This window comes from Grus americana, chromosome 1 (assembly GCF_028858705.1).
Source record: "Grus americana isolate bGruAme1 chromosome 1, bGruAme1.mat, whole genome shotgun sequence".
NCBI classification, from domain to species: domain Eukaryota; kingdom Metazoa; phylum Chordata; class Aves; order Gruiformes; family Gruidae; genus Grus; species Grus americana.
In genome coordinates, this window is record NC_072852.1 from 140,877,894 (window position 1) to 140,901,378 (window position 23,485).

The 23,485-nt window shown below is 37.3% G+C and overlaps 1 protein-coding gene across 7 annotated transcripts in view; it reads left to right on the forward strand.

The window, feature by feature from the left end:
- Positions 1–23,485, forward strand: part of NLGN4X (neuroligin 4 X-linked) — a 192,586-nt gene that overhangs the window by 163,492 nt on the left and 5,609 nt on the right. For all 7 annotated transcript variants that reach the window (XM_054812613.1, XM_054812619.1, XM_054812617.1 and 4 more), the window contains 2 exons: positions 11,889–12,074; positions 13,932–14,721. In XM_054812613.1, the coding sequence (XP_054668588.1) occupies positions 11,889–12,074; positions 13,932–14,721 (976 nt within the window). The remainder of the gene's footprint in view (positions 1–11,888; positions 12,075–13,931; positions 14,722–23,485) is intronic.

Sequence of the window (23,485 nt, forward strand, 5' to 3'; positions counted from 1 at the left end):
TTGCCAGTTTAGGGGAATGTAGTTTTTACCTGAGAACAGGAAGCAACAGAATCCAACGAGGTAACATTATATCTGCTTCTTGCAACTGAGAATAGAGCTTAAGAGGGTAAGACAGTTATTCACGGAGGAGAAGACGTGAGACCATTGCTAATGATCACTTTTTAACCATCATCCTCTTCCAAGTATCAGTCCTCATAAGAAGTCTGCTATTTGAAATCACATAGCTTTTTATAATAGAGTAATGATGTCAGGCTACCTACTAGGAACATATTTTTTTAATAGATGCTCCATTCTCTTCCTTGCATTGTCCTACTTTTAGGATTTGAAAGTGGTTTCCTCTACAAGTAGTCCATTCAAACTAATAAAATTTAAATTTTTCTTTTTTTTTCTTTTTTTTTATGATGTGTCTTGTGTAGTATATTAGTTTTTCAGTATGAGTTACTCCTCTGCTTCCTGATATGCATCTGCCTTGGCTGCACTGAATTCACAGAATCAAAGTTGCTATGTTTATTAGATAACATAACAGTGTTATTTTAGTTAGCTTATTTACTGAAACATAAAATTCCAAGTGTCTCTCCATTGGATGTAGTGGGCATGTATCTAATTAATGTTTCAGGTTAAGCAACTTGAGTGAAAAGGCAATGGGAATAAGGGACTCGGATTGGCCTGCTAATGACTCTTATCTAATATGTATGCTAATTCTACGCAAAACCTCATTTTCTAATAATTTCATTCACTCAAGACGAAGTGATTAGTTTTGGTGCTGCTAGTTGCCATCCAGTTCTTACATAAGACAGCAAAGAGCAGTATTCTTATAGAAGAGGTGGCTATGACATAAGAAAATAAAACTTGAACGCAGATGTCAATGCTGGTGACTACTTCCTAAACTGCCAGCAGGGTTCACTGGAGGGCCACTTGGGGTGACTTTTAATTTGGTTGAATGCTAAGTTGAATATTTGGCATAAGAGGAGAACTGCCTTTTTTTCAGAGGTAATAGTACCATTAGACTAATATCCTATTGACCAGTAGAGAAATTTAAGTTTTGGTGAGCTTCTTTACAGTTCAATGGATACTTATGGGTTTACAGTGACTTTTATTTCTCTTAAAAGTAGCATTACACAAACCCAACAAAAACTCTTGGGTAACTTTGTTTTAAATACTAAACAAAAAATAACCTAATTAAGTTCTTAACATTGTGAGCTCTTGTTTCTCATTTTCATAGCAAGTAATAAGCATTTGTTTATTGACAGCAGTATATTAATGCAATAATATTGCCTGCTTGGTCACTTGGTGTTTTTCCTAGCAAGAAAAAAATCACACCTAATCTCCTATAACCCTTTTATAGGAAATACTCCAATCTTTTGAAGCCAATAAAGATAAGAATCCCTTTGCTGTCTTTACAGCTGGCTGCCATTTATGCAGGTTATACAGGTTAATTTTCCTGTCATTTATAGGGGTAAACCTAGTGTCTTTGCTTGTCTTTAAAATATGTAACTTTTTTCTGTGTCATATTAGATTTTCTCTGTTATTGATGACCAGCTAAAGACGTTGTCTCTTCATCATAATATTGATCATTTAGTTGAAAAAAATCAAAAGTATATTAATTTAGACATACTTTCATGTAGGTTTCATGCATATTTTATCATAATAAAAAAAATATTTCCAGCTTTCATAGACCTACAGCACACCTCTTCTTGATTATAGAGGTCCTTCTGAGAAGAGACTAGATGCTTTACAAGTGGAGATCTGTGCCACAACTGTGGATTAATGTACTGAGTTTGGCTGGGATGGAGTTCAGTTTCTTCAGAACAGCCCATATGGCCCTGGGTTTTGGTTTTACGGCTAAAACAGTGCTGATAACACACCAGTGTTTTGGCTGTTGCTGAACAGTGCTTGCACAGAGCCAAGGCTTTTTATTTTTCCCACTCCACCCCAGAGCCAGTAGGCTGGAGTTGGGCAAGAGGCTAGGAGGGTGAGCAAGAGTCAGAAGAGCTGACCCAAATTGGCCAAGGGGATATCCCATGTTGTATAACATCATGCTCAGAGGACATAACATCAGAGGAAAAAGTGGGGTGGATTTGGCTTCCAAGTAGCTGTTGTTCAGAGACTGGCTAGGCATTGGTCTGCTTGTGGAAGGTGGCAAGTGATGGTTTCTTTCTCTTTGTTTCACCTATTACACTCTCTTTATCTCAACCCACAAGTTTTCCTGTGTGTGTTCTTCACATTTTCTCCTCATGTATTTCTAGTGGGGGGTGACTGCATGAGCAGCTTTGTGAATGCTTGGCTGCTGGCCGGAGTCAACACACCACAGAATAGTAGTGGCTTATTCAATTGTTTTTCTGTACTCATAATACATTTCTGTTGTTAAATGTCTTTGGATTTGACCATCTAGATCAGTCATTAGAGAATATTTTCAAAGCATAGGCTGATTGAGTACACCAGGTATTTATCAGTCTCTTCTCCAACATATACAACTTTTTTTAATTTTCTTTTTTTTTTCCCCCCCCCCCCCCCGACATTCTTAGAGCAATTGATTGATTTTAGCTTGTTTTGGTTTGGTTTTAATCAGACTATTTATAATGCATTCAACAACAATCTTTTTATTGGACCTGCTGTTTCATTGATTGTATTTTGTGTAATGGCAGGTTTAACTTGTGAATATTAGGATAAATAGTAAGTAAGAAGACAATAGATCAATGAATATGTTCTGCAATGTTTGTTACTGTCATCTTCATTTACTATTTTAAAAAAAAATCTACATTCATAACAATTGGAAAAAGCTTCAGTGACACTTCATATAGAGTAATATGCTACTCATGAATAATGATGATAGAATTGAGTGTTGAGAATGTCTTCAGTCTCTAAGGCTTTAGATAACATTCATTGGCCTAACCTCATTGCACAATAGTTTCAGAGCATTTTACAATGAACAAAGCAAATTTAAAAGCTGTTAAGGTGTCATGTACAAATTTCAATTGGATTCATTAAAACTATTTCATTGTAGAAATATCATAATGGCTTAACTGAAGGAAACTTGTTGACCTCCGTAGTGCTCTGATAAATTTGTGCTCTCTAAGAAGCTTTTCAGTGTATAAAAATAGGTTTTAAATCTTGTTAAAATGCATCCTATTGTCTTTTCTCATTCTTTTCCCCCTAAGTGTTCATATAAACATATCCTATCCAGGATATTTTCAGAAGGCTTTTATGTATTTAGGACTAGATATTCTTCTGAATTGTAAAGAACACACTTCCGATTTCAGTACTGAAGCAATATAGAAACAAATAATAATATTCTTACTTCACACTCTCTCTGACCTATTCTTTTGTATTGCATGTGGTAATGAGATGTTCTTTCTAAACAAGACGATTTAGGTTTTGTCTTCACAACAGAAATAATTTGAAAAAATCCATCAAGGTAGAATCAATGAGACTCTTTTCTTGCTTAAGCCTGAGTCAGAAAACTGAATTAAACACATCACTATCCTTTATATTTTAACATAATCTTTTACCTCATAGAAAAACTGTAAGCTTAATTGTCTTTGCTACATTTTTTTCTTCACTTACACTTTCTTGAGTTAAAATATAAATGAGTCTTATCTGGAGCTGGGTAGGGTAAGGCCATACTACTGCTTGAGTTGCTGAATATTAAAAAAAAAATTTCTTTGACAGTAGCACCCGCAAATTTCAAACTATTTTGCAGCTGAAGGAAAAGCATTAATGTTTTGTATTCATGATGAAGTATCTGTTTAACATTATTTCTGCACAGACCCATACATGGCCATTCCACAGTCCTCTCATTTGTCTTAGTCACTGTCTCAGCCTCTGCACAGAGTGAGCCTGTGCAGCAGTGATGCTTGGTCAGCTTTGCATGGGCCATTCGTGCTGCGGGAAAAATTCAGCAATGTTTTTCATCCTGCTAAATGTGTGCCAAGGACACCATCACTCCATCTTGCATCCCACCATCTCTGCAGTAAAGTTTAAAGGGTACTGTTAAAGTTACACATAGAGTGAAAACAAAAAGGAATATACAGTTATATTGATTCCAACCAAAACATCATCTAGCCAAGCATCCTGTCTCCAAATGTGGTTGGGGCTGTTTAAGAATGGTTAGGGAAGGGTAAGCGTAGGACAAACTTATATGATAATTCCCTCTATCCTCCAACTATTTATATCTCAGAGACTTCCCGAACCAACTGTGGTCTTTATGTACTCAGTAATCCCCACTGGATTTCACTTCACATTTGAACACTTTAGCATTTGAGTTCAGCAGGTACACTTTTACAGTGGTAAATGCGATGTGTACGGACAAAAGCTATTAGAAAATATAAAGAATCTGCTATATGCTTGCCATTTGCTCTTTGACTTAAAAAGGCCCTACTCTGGCATTTCACAAATGAGAACAAAAAATATATGATTATGGTTTGAAGCATAGTCTCTTGTATCTTATTTATATTGCTTATGTCATATTTCCAATCAGATGCAGTACAAATCAATCTTATTTGTGAGAATTTTGTCCTGACACATTTGCCATTAGTTTTTATATAAGGGCTATGTCTCAGAAATTAAACATTTTGTTTTTAAGAAAACCTGTGAAGGGTGGAAGAGGAAGCAAAAAAACTTCATTTGCATTGAAGTTTGTACCTTATTTCAAGATGCACTTTTAAAATTGATTGTAGTAGCTACTAAAATATACGACAGAATGAGGTTTAATCTTTCGTTATTTGTTTTTTACCTCCTTAAAAGGATAAAAAAACCTCCTTCAAATATAACTAGTTAACTCTCTGCTTTATGGTTTTATTTAAATCTTAAAGTCAGTGCAATTTACCAGTACCAAATTGTATTTGTAAATTTTGATAATATTTTTCACCATTAAGAAAATATTGGCTTTCACACACCGAATCAACCTTGTTTGTTTCCACTGGGAGATTTTATACTATCTGCTGCAGTATAAATTTATTAAAAAAAAAACCCAAACCAACCTGTCCAAAGAGTTACTAGACTAGTGCAAAATATTCTTCCTTGACAAAAGGAAATATTTATTTATTTGTTTGTTGCTATTGAAAAAAGTTACTGAAGTACCCCAACTGCAAAAAAACCACAACAGGCAAATCTTTTGCATTTGCAGACATCCTAATTCCTCTTAAGTTTCTAGTAACTTATAATCTATTATAGCCTGGCACGGACGTCAGAGAATAATGTTTGTACCCATTTGACTATGCATATCAAATGGAATATTTTAAGATTAGAATTAAATGAGTATAAAACAGCTCATATTTAAAGGAAGGAAGGAAGGAAGGAAGGAAGGAAGGAAGGAAGGAAGGAAGGAAGGAAGGACGGACATAAAATAATGGAGGAACACTCATGGTTGAAATTTAGCCAGCCACGAAATTGATTTGGTATGGATTAGGCCCAGGGGCCAAAATATGAAGATAAAGAACAGGCGTTTCCTGCAGTGGTGCAATACTAGGTATGACTGTGTGGGAAATGACAAAGAACAGTTGTCACAGTGTTTGATTTTTTGAATAATTTTAAAATAATGGGAAATCAGTTGTCAGTTAAATCATGACATCAATACATAGGAATAAAATAAATATAAATTGCTATAAGATTGCAATTATCTTAGTGATTGTGTTTATTTCTAAGGCTGAAGTGATAGTTATTAGGTCATAATTTACTGTGTTTAACTTTATGGTCATTTGGGTTTTTTCCCTTTGTCTTTATTTTTTCCTAAGTGAATGTATTTTAACTATTTTTTTTCTGTTCTTTTTAAAGTGTATTTAGTATTCAGGCCAATGGCTAGGTTAGTAATTCCTGAAAGGTAAAACCTGCCTTTTTCTGCACAACTACTTATCATAGAATCATAGAATTCTACTTCAAAGAAAAAAAGAGCAATGGAACACATCCTCAAATGGAAACAAATTCCTCTTCACTTTTTACTGGTTAAGTCCAGGGGAGTCTTTCAGTATTTTCACCTCAACAGCAGACAGAGCAGAGTCTGCCCTTTTGGCAGTCTGTCTGTCCTGAGCAACAGGAGCCGTGAGTATTAGAGATGACTTTATTCTCTAGGTAGGGACTGATTTCAGCTAAGCTTGTCAGGTCTAAGCTGGTAATCTACATTTGTCTGTTTTCTACAGAGAAAGAAAATTACTTTGATCAGAATTCAACCAATCCAAAGCTAGATGTCTAAAAAGCTGAAGCAACTTTTGGAGGGTTTATTTTGTCTCTCCACAGTAGTTGTCAGGTTAGTACCAAAAACAGTAGATTAGGAGCAGAGATTTTAGGTGCCTAAAGTTAACAATGATCCATACGTCCTTCCATATCTTCTCTGATCCGGAGCTCTACGTGACACAAAGATGTCAGTTATGATTGATGTTGCTTCTTGACATACTTATGCTATTGTCCTCAAGCTATCTATTCAATGCCTATAAATCACCACATAACTTTTGGTTAAAAATACTTTTGTCTAAGTATTAGGATAGATTATATTCCAATATCATATTTAGTATAAGTGAAATGCTTTATAGTTGTTAAGCAGCCTACTTAATTATTCACATATCTGGACAAGGTCCACAGCTGAAATGCGGCTGCACCCGAGCTTAGTCCTTGCAAATTGAAATTCTGTGGTTGGAAGAATATAATTTTGATCGTGAGCGTGTCTACAACAGTGTTTTAATTCAGATCAAGAGTGCATTTCCACAGAAAACCTCAGTATTGTCACCACCTTGTTTCACATTGCAGAGGGGTTCTGTAAAGTACAGCCTGGACCCTTCCAGGTGAACCTCAGCTGGAAGATGTGCTCCCCATTATGCACGATGTCCACCAGTGGTCATTCATTCAGCCTATGGGACTGGCCAAGAGTTAGGCCCTAGTGAAAACCAGTACATGAAATGTGTGCAGTGTGGACATGAGGTTCAGCTATTCCGTTCTAGGCTCCCCCTTGCAGGTCTGCACAGCACGCTCACGTAGGGATGGCCTCCAGCCACGAGACAAGGCTGGAGCTGAACAGAAGTAAACCATCTGGGTCGATTTTATAGATATTAGGCCCTGCTATTTATCACTGTTGGTCATAAATTTTCGGTAGTAAAGGGGAAATATCACCACTGGTTTGTTGTGATTTTTTTAGTCTCTGAGTAACATTTCTGTAGCATGGTGAGAAAACCAACTATAAAGATAGGCCTTGGGATTTCCTCTTGTGGGAGTGAGACGTAAAGGAGCTCTGTGTGTAGCTTTGTGTCTTCACTGCACTATCAAAACAGTGCAAGTGACAGCATGTACCTTATGAGTCCGTTCATTTTTAAAGGCTGTGGAAATGGAAATTTCCCTGTAATTTCCATTTCTAGTCTTCTTCCTCCTTGACTGTGCCTAATCTAGTAGGTTAAAACAAAAGCATTCATCTAGAATGCTTCCCTTAATAGAATCAGAGAAAAATAAATAAAACTGTTATTTCAGAAACCTCAATTTAAAGAAGCAATACTTTATATGAAAGAATGTAGAAAAAATGAGATGCAAGATTAATTACAAGTAATACAGCAAAACAAAACCAGAATACTTTGCTTCCTTTTATAAAATTATGCATTTTTATTTATTTTTAAAGAATAAGGAAAAACTGCTCAATTCATGTGGTTTAAATCAAACCAGTTTCAAAGCAGTTTATTAATTTATTAATGACATATAACTAACCAGCAGTCAGTGAGCTCTACTTTCAGGATCAGTATCAGCAATACAAAAGATAAACTACAATACTAGACGCTTAAGCAAGGTTAGTAAACAATTGCAAATTTCTAAACAGCCTTCTATAAATAATCCCAAAAAGTTCTAATCACACACACCAATGCACAGAGCTAGGTGTGCACCAAGCCCCCGCCCAGGCTGTGTGGGTCACCAGCAGCCCCCCGGGAGGGGTACAGAAGTTCCCACATTCTCCATGTGGGACATACGGCTGCTCCAACATCAGGTGAGCTCCTGCCACTCCTGACCACCCTCTGACCCACACAGGGAAAAAAACACTCCACTAGGCCCCACACACACACCAAGGTGTATCAGTCCACATGGGCAGCTGTGTCCAGGCTGGAGGGAGTTTGCGATGTTGGTGACCACTTCTCGTAATGTCAAACCATGTCCAGCTGCTGCCCGCCTCCCACCTCCCTCTCTCTACTTTTACAAACTGCCATGCTTCTTTTGCCCTTATTTTCAAGCTGACCTTTGCTTCAGGAGACTCTAAGTCCCTGGTTACTACTCAGTCCAGCTGGTGGTCATCTTTGCCTCTGGCTTAATAAGTTTGAAGCAAATGTCCCCTAAGACAATTTGGGTTATTTCCCTCAACACAGATGGGATGCACTCACATTCCTCTTTTTTCAGCTGTTGCTGTCCATGACATTTTGCGGTGGAAGAGCCATGTGGTCACCCTTCCAAATCATTATTTAAGGGAACACAGATTTGTGAAGTCAAGTACTGAAAATTACTGTTAATGCCTTTCTGTGTCATGATGTGGAAAAAAAAAAAAAAAAAAGACCTCTCTGTTTTCCGTATTCAACTATTGCCATTCCTTCCTCCGTTAGGCTAGTAAGAGCTTTAAGGTTCTATCTAAACCTCAATCTATGGATTTTCAGATCACAGAATATCCTTCCGTAAAATGGAAACTATTATTAAGTGCACTTAAAAACATATATATAAAAGGCATAGAGTATAAATCCCCATCTCAGAAGAAAACCTGCATTCCTCTTTGTTCAGGATTTTAGAATGACACTGTTCTGAAATCTTTGCAGTAGTTGCAGAAAAAAAAAAATTAAATCTCTTAGTGTTGTGTATTTCTGGACAAATAGTTACTCCTTAACCTGAATTTCTTGAAATGGCTTTGAACAAATATTTTGATCTGATATTCAAAGCATTGATCTGGTATTCAAAGCATGAAAGAAAATAGTTCCTCATCAAGAAAAGACATTTATGAATTCAGTTTGTGTCATGTGGGGCTGACACTTTGCCATGATGATTAGTTTTTAAATTAAGAAAATTTGTTCTTGCAATTAATGAGAATCATCAGAGAACTGTGGAAGCAAAAAATCTTCATTTGTCTAACATCAGATATTCATTGACTGCAGTTTTACTCAGTCACCTTTTAGTACATTTGGAAAGAATTCAAAATCACAAAGATCAACCAGCTTTAGCTTGATGCTGCTAGAAGAGCTAAAATGTGTTTAGGCTCTGAATATTAATTACCATGCTGCTTTAAAGGTTACAACAGTCACTTTCTCCCAGGGAGGTCATAGTTCTGATTGAATAAAGGCTTAATTATAGAATATTATAGAACATTGCAGTGAGCTGCAGCAACAAAGCCAGCAAGTGGGTTATTCTTTCTTTGACAGTCCTAAAAAGATAATACAGGCATGTGAAAAAGAGAAAAACACATCTGTTAAAAAAAATTGAGGCAATTATGGATTAATAGTTTGTTTGGTTTTTCCCCATTGGTAGAGAAGAGAAAAAAGAAGATGGTACTTCTAGTCTAACTACTGTGCTTGCCATTATTAGAGACTTTTTAATGAGAAAGCTGTATCAAATGCTATTTAGCAATAAGGATATGATTTGTATTACTGCAATTGAAGCAACTGTTTTATGAAAAATACGGGGACTCATCAGACACTTGCTGATGTTATATACCTATTAATAATTACTGATTAAATATGAAGAAGATTCTTTTGGGTGCAAGGTAATACACTGCATTCAATCATGCTGTCCTGGTTTCGGCAGGGATAGAGGGGATTTTCTTCCTGGCAGCTGGTGTAGTGCTGGGGTTTGGATTTAGGGTGAGTATAATGCTGATAACACACATGTTTTAGTTGTTGCCAAGCAGTCAAGGACTTCTCAGCTTCTCATACTGCCCTGCCACCAAGAAGGTGGGGGGCACCCAGGACGCTGGGAGGGGACACAGCTAGGACAGCTGATGTAAACTGTCCAAAGGGGTATTCCGTACCGTATGACATCATGTTCTATATATAACTGGGGAGGGGGGGAGCCGCGGCTGGGAAGTGGATGAGCTTGAGGTCTTGCAGAGCATTGACTTCGAGTGGTGAGAAATTATGTTGTTCATCACTTTTTTTGTATATTCATTAATACTATTATTATCATCATCATCATCATCTTCCTTTTTTATCCTATTAAATTGTCTTTATCTCAACCCACAAGTTTTTTTTTTCTTTTCCATTTTCAATTTTCTCCCCCATCCCCCACGGCTGTGTGGTTGTTCTAGCTGCCTGCCAGGTTAAACCATGACATATGCCCAACTTTGCATGCAGAACTTTATGCTGCCATAATGTAGGCCATATATCATTACATATTTAGAGTGTAATCTTGCTTTTAAACCTTGAGGTTGGATTTTGCATGTCACTGTAGGAATTTTATCACAGAAGACATTACGGAAATACATATGTCAAGGTCTGACACATCTAATTTCTTCTTCTTTTCTCTTGCCTTTCCTTCTCTTCCACTTCCTCCACATTGTGGATCCCTTCCACCTTGTGAATTTTTGTTCTTCCTATCACTGAAAGAATAACTACAGCCAGTGCAAAGTGATCTGTTCCACTTTGCCAAAGCAGGTGAAATGTCCTGCAAGACCTTTTTTCCCCTAGGGACCTCAGGATTCCCTTGCAGTCCTTCCTAGGAGCATGAAGGTCTTGTCACAGCAGGCCAAGGTGGCTCAAGATTACAGACTGTCTCATCTCAAACTGCTCCAGGACTACATATCTCCTGAGTTCTGGAGCCCTCTTCTGGCAAATTTGCCTGAACTGAAAATTAGCTTGGAAACATCAGCCAAGTGATTTCCTTATTTTGTCTTGATAAGCAGCTGTCAGGTGTCACTAAATCAGTAATGTTCATCTGAAAACTTCCCTATGCTGTAAGGTTTTTCTTATAGACTTCTGACTTCCAGTTGTCTGACAGGAAAAGGGAGTTAAAAAGAGGAGTGCGAGTACCTTGCTCGATGTGGTAATTTGGATGTATCACAAGGTCTTAACTGTGAATGATAGGCAGCGTGGATAACTGCAATGTTTCACCTTAGCTGGTTTCAGAAAAACAAAATTAATCTCAGTCCTAGTCTTTCGGTCATTTTGTTCTCAGTTGCAAGACAAGCAGCAAACGTGTCATGCTTTGTTTCTAAAATCTGATAACCACAGTACAGGAACAAAAAACAGCAGTGCAGCTTTCTCTGTAATTTCCAAGGAAAGACGCAAAACCTGATTTGTTCAGATAAAATCTTCCAACCAAAGGCTGAATTGCCAAGGATTTACCTGCTATCTTCCTAATAAATATCCTCCGTGAAATTGGAGTGTAATTTTTTTCTAGGCCTTTTTCCTGTTCCTTTTACTATTTTCTTCATCCTTCTTTTTCTGTTTCCGAGTATGTCTGTCTATACGACAAGTACAATAATTTAAAGAGCTATGTAGCTCAGGACAGTTTTGGTGTATGGTAAGGAGCATTTAAATTAATGTGTTAGAAAGCCTTGTTCTCAGTGGAAGACTATCTCACTTCTTCTTTGCACAAAAATGATTTCCTAAGTCTTTGTACCTTACTCACATACAGTTATCATATGTTTAAAATCTTCAGTGTGCATCGTTACATTGATAGAATTATTTCAAAAAGGAAATAATGATTTTTCACAAATGTGACCTCTTCAGTAGGGAAAAACAAAGCAAAACCAAACAGCATACAGAATGAGTTCCACTGCCTGCACTGGAGACATTTAACTAAGAACTAAGACTGTGACCTTTAAAAAAAAGAAAGAAAAAAAAAAAAAAGCCCAGAAGATGAAAAGATGGGAAGATGTGTTGTGAATATGTGGATACCCTGTAGCTAACTCTGTGTCTGGTGAACTAAAATTATCTTTTTTTGCCTTATAGGTTTTTTAAGTACTGGGGACCAAGCTGCAAAAGGCAATTATGGATTGCTTGACCAAATCCAAGCTTTACGTTGGATCGAAGAAAATATTGGATCTTTTGGAGGAGACCCAAAAAGAGTTACTATTTTTGGATCTGGGGCAGGAGCTTCCTGTGTCAGTCTCCTGACACTCTCTCACTATTCAGAAGGTAACAATCTTCTGAGCAAAGCATTTCTTTTTTTAAGCATTATAGTGTAACAAAAATGACCATATCACATAGACTGAATTAGAATTACATGAAGTCTGTAATTTTTGTAAAATACCTACTAGCTAGTATTCTGCATTTGTGTTAGTCAACATAAATATTTTTATATGAAAAACTAAATGCTATTATAGCAGAAATTTTATGCAACAAATGCCATGGGCAATATACTTTTTCTAGCTTTATCAACAATCTCCACTGGCTCTATCAAAGAATTTGCCCTAATTAAAATGGAAAAGGGCAGTGACCTTTTTCATGTTTTACACACACTTGTCTGCACTTCAAACATGTATTTAGATGCTTTCCTTACTTAATAATAACATAACTTAACCTTACTAAAAATGTATTTAACTGCCCATAAGTACTGTGTGATCCCACGCAGAGTTCTTAATATTTTGGTAAATGTTGAGCTGTGGGATTTCTACCCTCAACACCTCAGCCGCCCCCCAAAAAAAACAGAACAAGAATGTACAGCACCACTACTGAACCATAAATATTTCTTGTGATAAGACCAAATCTACAAAGAATTTATAAAAGAAGACAAGATCAAAATATCTATTGTATTTATAAGTCCACGTTACTTCTATCTAATTAAAACAGATGGAAATCTATGGCAGAAGGCTAAGCCTTAGCAAGCAATTGTAGCAGGGCTGCTGGAAAACACATCCTATTTGGAAGTAAATATAATCGTGCCTGACAATTTAGTCTGTTGAAACAAATAGAGGGCAGTGAATACCTGTTGAGTAAGTCATGCCAAGATCAAGGAGATGGAACCATGAAAAACTTAACTAATCACATCAGTGAAATTTTGTAGCATTTGCAGTAAGTAATCTTCACAAAGGTATACTGACCACAGTCGGTTTTTCCCATAAATGCTTCAAGGTCTTTAAATGTTTTTTGTAGCTCTTGCTGCCTTTGACATTTCAAGAGCTTGACAGTAGAAAGCATGTACAGAAGAGGGCCAGGAATTTTAGCTTAAGTATAAAATAGGCCATTTTAGTAATCTTACCAGGAAAAAACAGATGGGGCAGATTCACCAGTAAATTCCAGTTGCTTTTCAATGCTCTGCTGACACAAAGAAGCTCTTCAGACTAGGTCTTTCATCTCTTTTTATATTAGCACATATAAAACAACCCGAAAGGACTACTGAATCTCATCTTACTGTCTTCCAAAAAATGGAAATATATTTTAATTCAATGTATAGGCGGTGATAACACACACACAAAATAATATTAAGATGGTAAAGGAAAAATGATGTCAGAGTAGAAGACTCAAGCCTATTAAATTGATTTTAGCAGAGCACATTTTTTTCAAATTATATGATGCATGGCTTCTTTGAAGGAAATGAGAGTGTGTAATTTTCATTTGACCTTTAAACTACTGAAGAGCGCATTTATGAGAACCATTTACATGGCGAAGAGGATATGATTGCTTGTAGCTACCACTCCTTTAAAGAAATTTTTATAGGACTACCACTGTGCTAAAGCCAGGGGACTTCCATTAAATATGCAAGAAAACTGCGGTACAAGCATGAGTTTTGTTCCTAAAACAGTAACCCGAAATCTTCATGCTTTATGTGTGTGAGCATCATGAACAAGAAAGATTTTAATTAGTAGCCTATTAGAGATACTATAAAAAGTGAGCAGTGAGTAGAATATATGGAAATTGACTTGAAATTTAGGTATATACATCCTTTAGTTATTGTATAATCAAAGCTTTCTTTGCTTAGTGAAAGCTGCTTTTATTTTTTTTTTTTTTCCTAATATATAATTGGATTTGCATTTAAACAATTTGCACCTGCAGGTTTGTTCCAAAAGGCAATCATACAGAGTGGAACAGCCCTGTCCAGCTGGGCAGTGAACTACCAGCCTGCCAAGTACACTCGGATATTGGCAGATAAAGTGGGCTGCGACATGCTGGATACCACTGATTTGGTTGAATGTCTTCGGAATAAGAATTACAAAGAACTCATTCAACAGACCATCACTCCAGCCACGTACCACATTGCCTTTGGGCCTGTGATAGATGGAGACGTGATTCCAGATGACCCTCAGATACTCATGGAGCAAGGGGAATTCCTTAACTATGATATAATGCTGGGTGTGAATCAAGGGGAAGGTTTAAAATTTGTGGATGGCATTGTAGACAATGAAGATGGTGTTTCCCCCAATGATTTTGACTTTTCTGTCTCCAATTTTGTGGACAATTTATATGGTTATCCAGAAGGGAAAGATACACTGCGAGAGACCATTAAATTCATGTACACTGACTGGGCAGACAAAGAAAACCCCGAAACAAGACGGAAGACCCTGGTCGCTCTTTTTACAGACCACCAGTGGGTTGCTCCGGCTGTTGCTACTGCTGACCTGCATGCTCAGTATGGATCTCCAACATATTTCTATGCATTTTATCACCATTGCCAAAGTGAAATGAAACCCAGCTGGGCTGATTCAGCTCATGGTGATGAAGTCCCTTACGTGTTTGGGATTCCTATGATTGGCCCCACAGAACTGTTCAACTGCAACTTTTCCAAGAATGATGTCATGCTCAGTGCAGTAGTTATGACGTACTGGACTAACTTTGCCAAAACTGGGTAAGTTTGACCTCCAGCATTCCTTTTTGTTGATAACATAGTTCTAAAGTAGTCAGTATCCATAGCAGTGGCTTCAAATCCTGATCTTGCAGCAGTATTATAGCACTATTTGTGTAAGAGAGAAGGTAACTGGGGCTTATTCATATTTAATAGATTTTTAATTAGTGTGTTCCCTCAAACTATTTTCTTTCAGTAGCTCAGTGAGAATAATAATGCACTGTATTTTTGATTAAAAAAATAGGGCAATTATTAAGACAAAGCATATCTCAGAGAAAAAGTGGCTCACTAAGATACCGAAAAATCAGAGGCAACATGTCTGCTACTTGAAGAAGGAACTGTCAGGCAGATAGCACTTATCTGCTACAAAAGAAAGGAAGTTCTTGTTTTTAGCGACCTTCACAGGGATGGGGACTCAGGGAGGAATCAGAACAGAAAGGCAGACACCGGAAAGATTTTTCCCTCTGAGGGCTATAATGGCAATAATAAGTACTTGACTGGAATGAAGACGAGACTGAGAGAAAATTTTTGCTTTGAGAAGGTTAAAAATTTAAATTAATTCTGCTTACGAAACAAAATAAAGACATCAATCTTTTGCTGGAATAGAGTTGTAAACATCAAGGAAAGAACCCTCAAAGCAGCTTAATCTGCAAATGCTATTAATAATTTCTGTGCTCTTCCTATAGCATTCTTTTAAAGAGTATTGCAGTGTTTTACTTGAGCAGCAAGGGCTTTTTTGTTAACCTTGAGTCTTCGGTATTGAATTAAAACAAAGATACTTGTGGTACAAAGGGGCTGTAAATCTTTCCAATGAATGTTTAATGGCAGGATTGGGCTCTGGAAACTGCAGCTTCACTGCACTGCAGTGAATGGTATGCAGCTACATAAGAAAAATTCAGAGATGCCTAGAGTGAAACACTCAGAGGCTTCAGCAGCTCTCACAGCCTTTAATGAATCCAAATGACGTCCAAAGGACAGAGATTTTGCAGTCTTAACAAAAACCTTGAGCATGAATTGAGTAAAAAACAAATGCATCAGGTCAATTTACGAGGCAAAAAGAAAGCTTTTGTTGCACTGCATTTTAGGCAAACAGGTATTTTTGCATGCAGAAATTCCACAGTACGCAACAATAGCGAATGAACTGTGGCATATTTAGATGTATTTGGCAACAAGAAGTTATCAGTACTGGGATGGACAAGCTTCAGGATGAAAGCTCAGATTATGGGCAGAGAATGCCACATGCGGGCTGTATCACACACTCAGAAAGATGATTATACCATCAGTCTGTCTTTGTATAGATGAAGTGCCACATATACATAGAGGACTTCTGCATCACTGGAATTATTATGAAGATGCAAAGTCTCCACAGTCTCACTATTATTTACAATTACTTTATGACTATTCCCTGTAGTCATATTTAAGCAATTTTTTGAGGCTGACAGGAGCCTCTCACAGCCCCAGCTGCTGCCATTACTCATAATTGCAAACACTTTCCAGCTGTTGCTACTTGAAAGCTAATTTCAGCAGGCTATACATGCCATTACCCAGTTCTCTGGTTATGAACCCATTGTCATACCACACCTAAAGGCACAACTGGTGCTTTGGGAGAGCCATTAGTCATTTCTGAAACTTCACCATTGCTGATGGAACATGAAGGGGGTATATCTTCTGTTACAAACTTGCCCCTTTATACACAGTCTGAAAGATGTGTCACTAAAAATGACAGCTGTAAAATTTCAGTTTTCACGACCCAAGATGCATTACCTTGCTTTTTTTTTTCTTCATTTACATGAACAATGATTAATTGTTCTGGATAGTACAAGGGAATACTTTGGGGAAAATATTATTTTAAGATTACATTTGCTCTGCACCTCTGGTGCCTCCGATGGAAGAGGGAAGGTTGTAGCGCCTCAAGCCCAGAGCAACAGGGGACATATCTGGGGTAACTGTTCTCTCTACCCTCCCACATGCAATCTGGAATCCATGTGCCCACTCAGGTCCTCCAACTCTCAAAAAGATTGATGTGGTTCAAGATTGTGTTGTTGGCAGCTTTGTTTTATTGGATTTTTTTTATTTTCCTGCCCTTTTTTTTGATTGATCATTTCCCATCCTTATTCTGATAGAACTTGGCTTTCTTTGTGTTTGTACCCATGGCAACACATATGAAAAATCTGTTAACTGCAAGATTTTATTATTCCACATTTCCCTGTAGGTGAGCCTTGAACATTAAAACTGCAGATTTATTTATTTAATTTTAATGTCTCTGAGACTTTTCCAGTCTTGATGACTCTCCCACAGAGGCTGGATCCAGGTACTTACTGTATAATTACGGCTCAGGTTGGTACATCATTCTGATGGACTGTGCTGGGCTTTTAACTGACATGCCACCCGCTGCTAAAAAACACACATTGTTTAATGGGCCTGCTGCCAAGGCTGGGTTTGGAGGGCAGGTCAATCCTGTAAAATCACTAGGTGTCAAAGACACAGCACAAGGCACAGTGCTTTTATTATGTTTTACTTTGAAGTCAGTTGCTGAAGCTAGCAAATAGGAGGTGACAATTAAAGTGACTGTTTAATGGCAAATGGATCGTGCTTGAAATGAATACCTGGAAGCTGCATTTTGTTAATGTCTATTTTCTACCTTGCTATTACCTTTTTTTTTTATTATTATTAACAGTCATTTTGGCCTTTTCAAAACTATGTTTCTAACATGCCTTAGAAATAGGAAACCAATTTGTTACAGAGAAGGTGTGAGAAACTACATTTGAGATACAAAAATAATGACGTAAAAATATGGCTTTTGATTCCACTATGTCCAAAATTCTATGTGAGTGCTTCATTAAGAGGTACACTTAAAGCTTCAGTCTGCTGCCAGCAGTACTATCCTAAATGTAATGGTAATGTTGTACGCTCAAATGTTCTGTTAGTTAGGGCCATGTTACATCCTTCACAGATAGATCAGCTGAGGGAGAGTGAATGACATGAGGGGATGTGTGCCAGTCCTTCACAGACACTCTGCCAGCTTCACTCTTGTGAAGAAGGATTTGAAGTTCCATACAGTAGATATAAAGCCATGCTCTCATTAGAGGCATCTATTTGGTTTCTAAAAATTACCCTCTTTTGAGAAGTTACAGTACTCCATTTTTGCTCCCATTCATCCAGCTCTACGTAGGTTGGTTATGGGAAAGATAAACGCCTAAAGAATGTATCCTTGTTTTCTTTGTAATTCAGATAAATACTCCTGAAGTATTTTACTACCATTGATTCTGAAGCAAAAAACTGAGTTATTAAGGATGTCTATGTTTTATATTCAGTTTGGCTTTCTAATGGAGGACACAATTAAGCTTATAATGATTAAAGTGTATTTTCAAATCAATTCTCTGTGAACTCCTTTATGATGCTGTTGCATTTCTTTTTGATGTTTTTGTCTGAAGAAATAACTGTCTCCAATGGCCAATCTGTGTTAGTCAAAGAAAACAGTGTATTTATGGTTTGCTTTCCTTAGTAGTTATAATAGCTGACTGGGAGCACGGCAATAGTGGGACCTGGTGATAAGTGAGGAAAGGAGGTAAGGGAAAATATGCTTGTGTACCAGTGCTTTAGGCAGGAATGGCTGTAACATGAAAAATCAATGGAAGCATGAAGAAATGCCACACAGTTTTTCTCTCTCCTTTTTTTTTTTTTTTTCTCCCCCTTATGGAGAAAAGAGGACTGCTGAAAGAAAATAAACGATCAAGGGGCCTTTCAGTGTCTTGGAGATAGATTCAGTATGTAACAGTTAAGACATTTGGCTCTCCAATGAAGTTAGAGAATGACACAAAAGAATAAAACACTTTAAGTGCATTAACGTAACAGTTCCGTTGTCCATTGTGATAGTTAATGATATTGCAGAAGTAATAAAAAGGGGAATGGTATTTCAACATGTTATATGGAATTCAGGATAAGAGAAAACTTCTTAAGATTCCCTATAATTCTTCCTGTGCCAGTATCACCAGATATGAAATACTCAGTTCCCTCATTTGCCCCCCAGGTCAGCTACTAACTCACCTTGTGAACAGGAATGTGTGTTGCTGTTCAGTCAGCATCCATTGCAGACACATTTACTTTATATCACCTGAGGAAAAAATCAATAAACAGCAACATGTTAAATTGAGCAAAATCACTGCAGACTGAAAGCGAGGAAAAACTGTGATAAGTGAAATCAGATGGTTCTGCACATTAATAAAAAATACCTAAGCTAAGCTAAGCTAAGACAAGACCATCCTATGGTCTTCTATCATATAGAAGAAAAGTTCAGTCTTTTCATGATGAGGGCACTTTTGATGGAGAAGATGTTTAAATTGAATTCTGAAGGTGGTGAAAATTAATAATCAGAGAGCAAAATGAACAACAATAATAATCAATTTTGTTCTAGCAATAGGATGAATAAATTAAAAAAAAAAAAAAAGCCTCCCTGCCAACTAGTAGGATTGGGAAACAAGTTATCTAGTCCCTGTGAGAGCCATTACTGGAAGAAGTACAAAACTGAAAATACATTATTCAGATTATATTTTTATCACCATGATTGCAGCGGGTTTTTAAAGGAAGGATTCCTAGCAGCCTTTTGTTCTGTAATTTCACACTTGGGCCTCAAGAATGTCCAGAAACACAAAGGTGATGTGAGAGGCTAAAAAAAGCAAAACAAAATTTGAAGTAAAAGTAACAGATCAAAAGTTTTTTCCAAACAGCTGATTCGATAGGAACAATGATTGCATGTACATATATTTTTTATATTTTTTTATGCCTATATATAATACTGAAAAAGTGTTCATAATAGGATAAACTGCCCAACTTCCCAAGAAAAAACTTAACATGTCATAAGGTGTAACCTTATGATTTTATGAATTGTCTCCAGCGCACATAGGAGGAAGGCCAAGGAAAGTAAAAATCCTCTTATTTATATCTACTGAATATTTTTGATAAATTATCACGAGTCTGTAAAACCATGGTGCATGCATTATTAGATCCTCTACTTAGGACAGGACTTAGTTATTCCATTTTCTTGTGGGGAAAAAAAATAATAATATTTGCATACCTATCCTCCAATTCAGAGAGAATATTCAGACCATTTATTCGGTTATTAAGTGATCAACCCTAGAGTTGATGCTAATGGCAGAGTTCTGATACCCTCAGAAGGAAAAAAAAAAAAAAAAAAAAAAAAAACGACTTGTCTGTAGGGCTGGCTGATTTTTTTTCTGTTCCTTGTTTCAGTGGACAACTTCATGCCCACACACAACCATGTAAACATATCCTGAAATACAAGACTAGCCTCATGTAATGTAATTTTCTCTCCTGTGTTTGGAGGAGGCAGCAGCATAATTGGCTATTCCTAATAGATATAGTTAAAAAGGAGAAGCAGAGGTAGAGAATGGAAGAGAGGGAAAGGAAAGGGAGGTTGATATTTACTTGTGTAGGCTGTTTGTACGGGAAGGGAATGCTAATTTTAAAAATGTTTATTTGCTAAAATCATCATCTGCTGTCATTTTTATAGGGTCATAAAAAAAAAGAATTAAAAAAATGCATGTCTATCTTGGCTCATTGAAATGAGCGCTCAGCTTCTTCATCTCCTGTGCTGTGAATTAAGTGCAACTTGTTTACATGAGCTAGCTTAATTTATACATCTTCTGTAGGACCTTTCCCAAACTCTTTTGTGCTGTGAATCAGAACAGCAAATGAGGAGAACACGAGATGGATTTTGTGCTTTAACTCTTGCAGGATTTTGAGTTTCTGACAAGAAAAATGCTTTGCATTTTGATAATCTTCCTGATTTTAACTTGCTTTAGTATTTATGTATTGAACCCCAAAATACTGTAGTAGTAGTAGTGGTAGTACATATATTGAACTGGGCCAATATCTTCTCTGGATTTGCCAAATCTTTCAGGCTGTTCTTTAAGAACAAAATAAATACTTTTATTTCCTTCTTAAATGCACGTTAGAATCCTCAAAGTAGCAGCATACATCTGCTGCTGTACTGCTTGAAAGTGGATATTACTCCTCTATCTTCAGCTGGGATGAACAACTCAGCAATTATCCTTTTGTTCAGAATTAACACAATTTGGCTAACTGTTACTACAGAAAATGAAAAATAAAAAGAAAGAAGGTAAGATAGATAGATAGATAGATAGATGGATGGATGGATAGATGGATGAAATAGCCACAGTTCTGGAACCCCTAGTCTATATCTTACTGAGATGGGAAAGATTTGATACAGTATAATATTTAAGACAAAATAAAACAAAACAACCCAAAACAAACCACCTAAAAAAACCCCAAACACCTAAAACCACAGTCATAAGTAAGCCAAAGTACCAAAATTATATAGAAGAAGAATTCTCCCTTTCACTCAAAAAAAGGTAAGATAAATTCTTTCAGGTAAACAGATGAATATAGGAATCATGAGATTATTAAAGTCAAATTGCCAGTCTGGTTAAAGAACTAAGGAATAGCTCTTTATGAACAGCAAAGGAATGCTAAACCAGGCAAACATGTTCATAAGCATTTGAAAATGGAAGAAGAAAAAAAACCTAAGATGCTTTAAAATCAGTGGGTCTTGGTATTCCCGTAACATACATAACAGTATATTGGAAGAAAAGGAAAATATTAGAATCATTTTCACAGGAAATAAAATAATGCATATGGGAATGGAAAGGAGAATGGAAAGTTCTGAGAGTAATGCACAGAAAATGAATCATGCAGTCTCAGTGTAATATATCACAAAGTCCCGGAAAATATGCTTTGCTGCAAAAGAAGATTCAAACTCATGCACAACAGAATATTAAACTCAGTATTAGTAATTTTAAATTTCTGTATTTTTTCATGCTGAGAAGAAGTCATATTAATGTAAGGTTTACCAAAATTATAAGGATACATAGATATTAACCACATTTAAATGCTTTTTGTGCCATTGGTTTGTCTTCATTCTGAACCTATAAGAATAAAAGAAAAAAGAAGAGAAAAGCATAATTTAAATTAAATGTTTGGATTATCAATTTTTAAATTATCTCTGAGTAGTGTGCTATTATCACAGAATCATAGAATCATGGAATGGTAGGGGTTGAACGGGACCTCTGGAGATCATCTAGTCCAACCCCCCTGCTAAAGCAGGATCACCTACAGCAGGTTGCACAGGATCACGTCCAGGTGGAGACTCCACAGCCTCTCTGGGCAGCCTGTTCCACTGCTCGGTCACTCTCACAGTGAAGAAGTTTTTCCTCATGTTCAGATGGAACTTCCTGTGTTCCAGTTTGTGCCCTTTGCCCCTTGTCCTGTCACTGGGCACCATTGAGAAGAGTCTGGCCCCTTCCTCTTGACACCTGTTCTTTAAATATTTATAAGCATTGATGAGATCCCCTCTCGGTCTTCTCTTCTCCAGGCTACACAGACCCAGCTCTCAGCCTTTCCTCATACAAGAGATGCTCCAGTCCCCTCATCATCCTTGTAGCCCTCCACTGGACTCTCTCCAGTAGTTCCCTGTTTTTACTGAACTGGGGAGCCCAGAACTGGACACAGAACTCCAGATGTGGCCTCACCAGGGCAGAGTAGAAGGGGAGGAGAACCTCCCTTGACCTGCTGGCCACACTCTGCTTAATGCACCCCAGGACACCATTGGCCTTCTTGGCCACGAGGGCACATTGCTGGCTCATGTTTAACTTGTTGTCCACCAGGACTCCCAGGTCCTTCTTTGCAGTGCTGCTTCCCAGCAGGTCAACCCCTAGCTTGTACTGGTGCCTGGAGTTACTCCTCCGTACATGCAGGACCCTACACTTGCCCTTGTTAAACTTCATTAGGTTCCTCTTTGCCCAAGTCTCTAGCCTGTCCAGATCTCGCTGAATGGCAGTGCAGCCTTCTGGTGTGTCGGCCACTCCTCCCAGTTTATTATCATTAGCAAACTTGCTGAGAGTACACTGCCCATTTAGGTCATTGATGAATATGTTGAACAACTCTGCTACTACTTTACTACTTTAAAACTTGTTGATGTCAGCTAATATGTTTCTCATCCCTACAAACGGGGACAGAATTAAGGCTCACTGCCCTACAGCCATTAAACATATTTATTTAGCATTCATGTAGCAATGGGCACACGGAACTTTCAAATAGTAATCTCCTAATGCAAATGATGGAAAGATTTGCAACATACAAATCCTTCAAAGGCTTTTCCCTAAAGTAGACATCTGAACAAAAGGGCACTAATAGCTCAGTAAAGGAACACAAAGAGAAATAGTTCCCAGTTTCGTGTAGCCCTGCTACTTCATGTTTTCAAGGTTTTTATGTAATATGCACAGCTAGTATAAATTCTTATGGTTACATGAACTTCCAGCATTGCCATGGGGATTAGATGCCCATATTTACTCCTTACAGCAGTGGAAGCAGTAGTATCTTAAATGTGGAACTTGATATCAAACCTTGGGAAGAGCTGAACTTACACCTTTACTATGGGGAAAGGTAGTGCCTCTCTAAGACAGCTTTGGAGTATGATGCTGCATCACAGAACTTCAGATGAGCTTTTGCAAGCTGAAACACAACCCTTTATCCATTTCCATGTAAAAAAGTATTATAGTGTCTGAGATGCACTGTACAGTAAGTAATTTTTCTTTTGTTTATTAACATCTATTGTTAAGTTTGGGAGGGTTTTCTACCTTCTATTTTTAGATTATGTTAATTATCGGAAACACCATGAACTAGAGGATGAAGGGGGTTTTGGTTTTTTCTTTTTTGTTGTTGTTTTTTT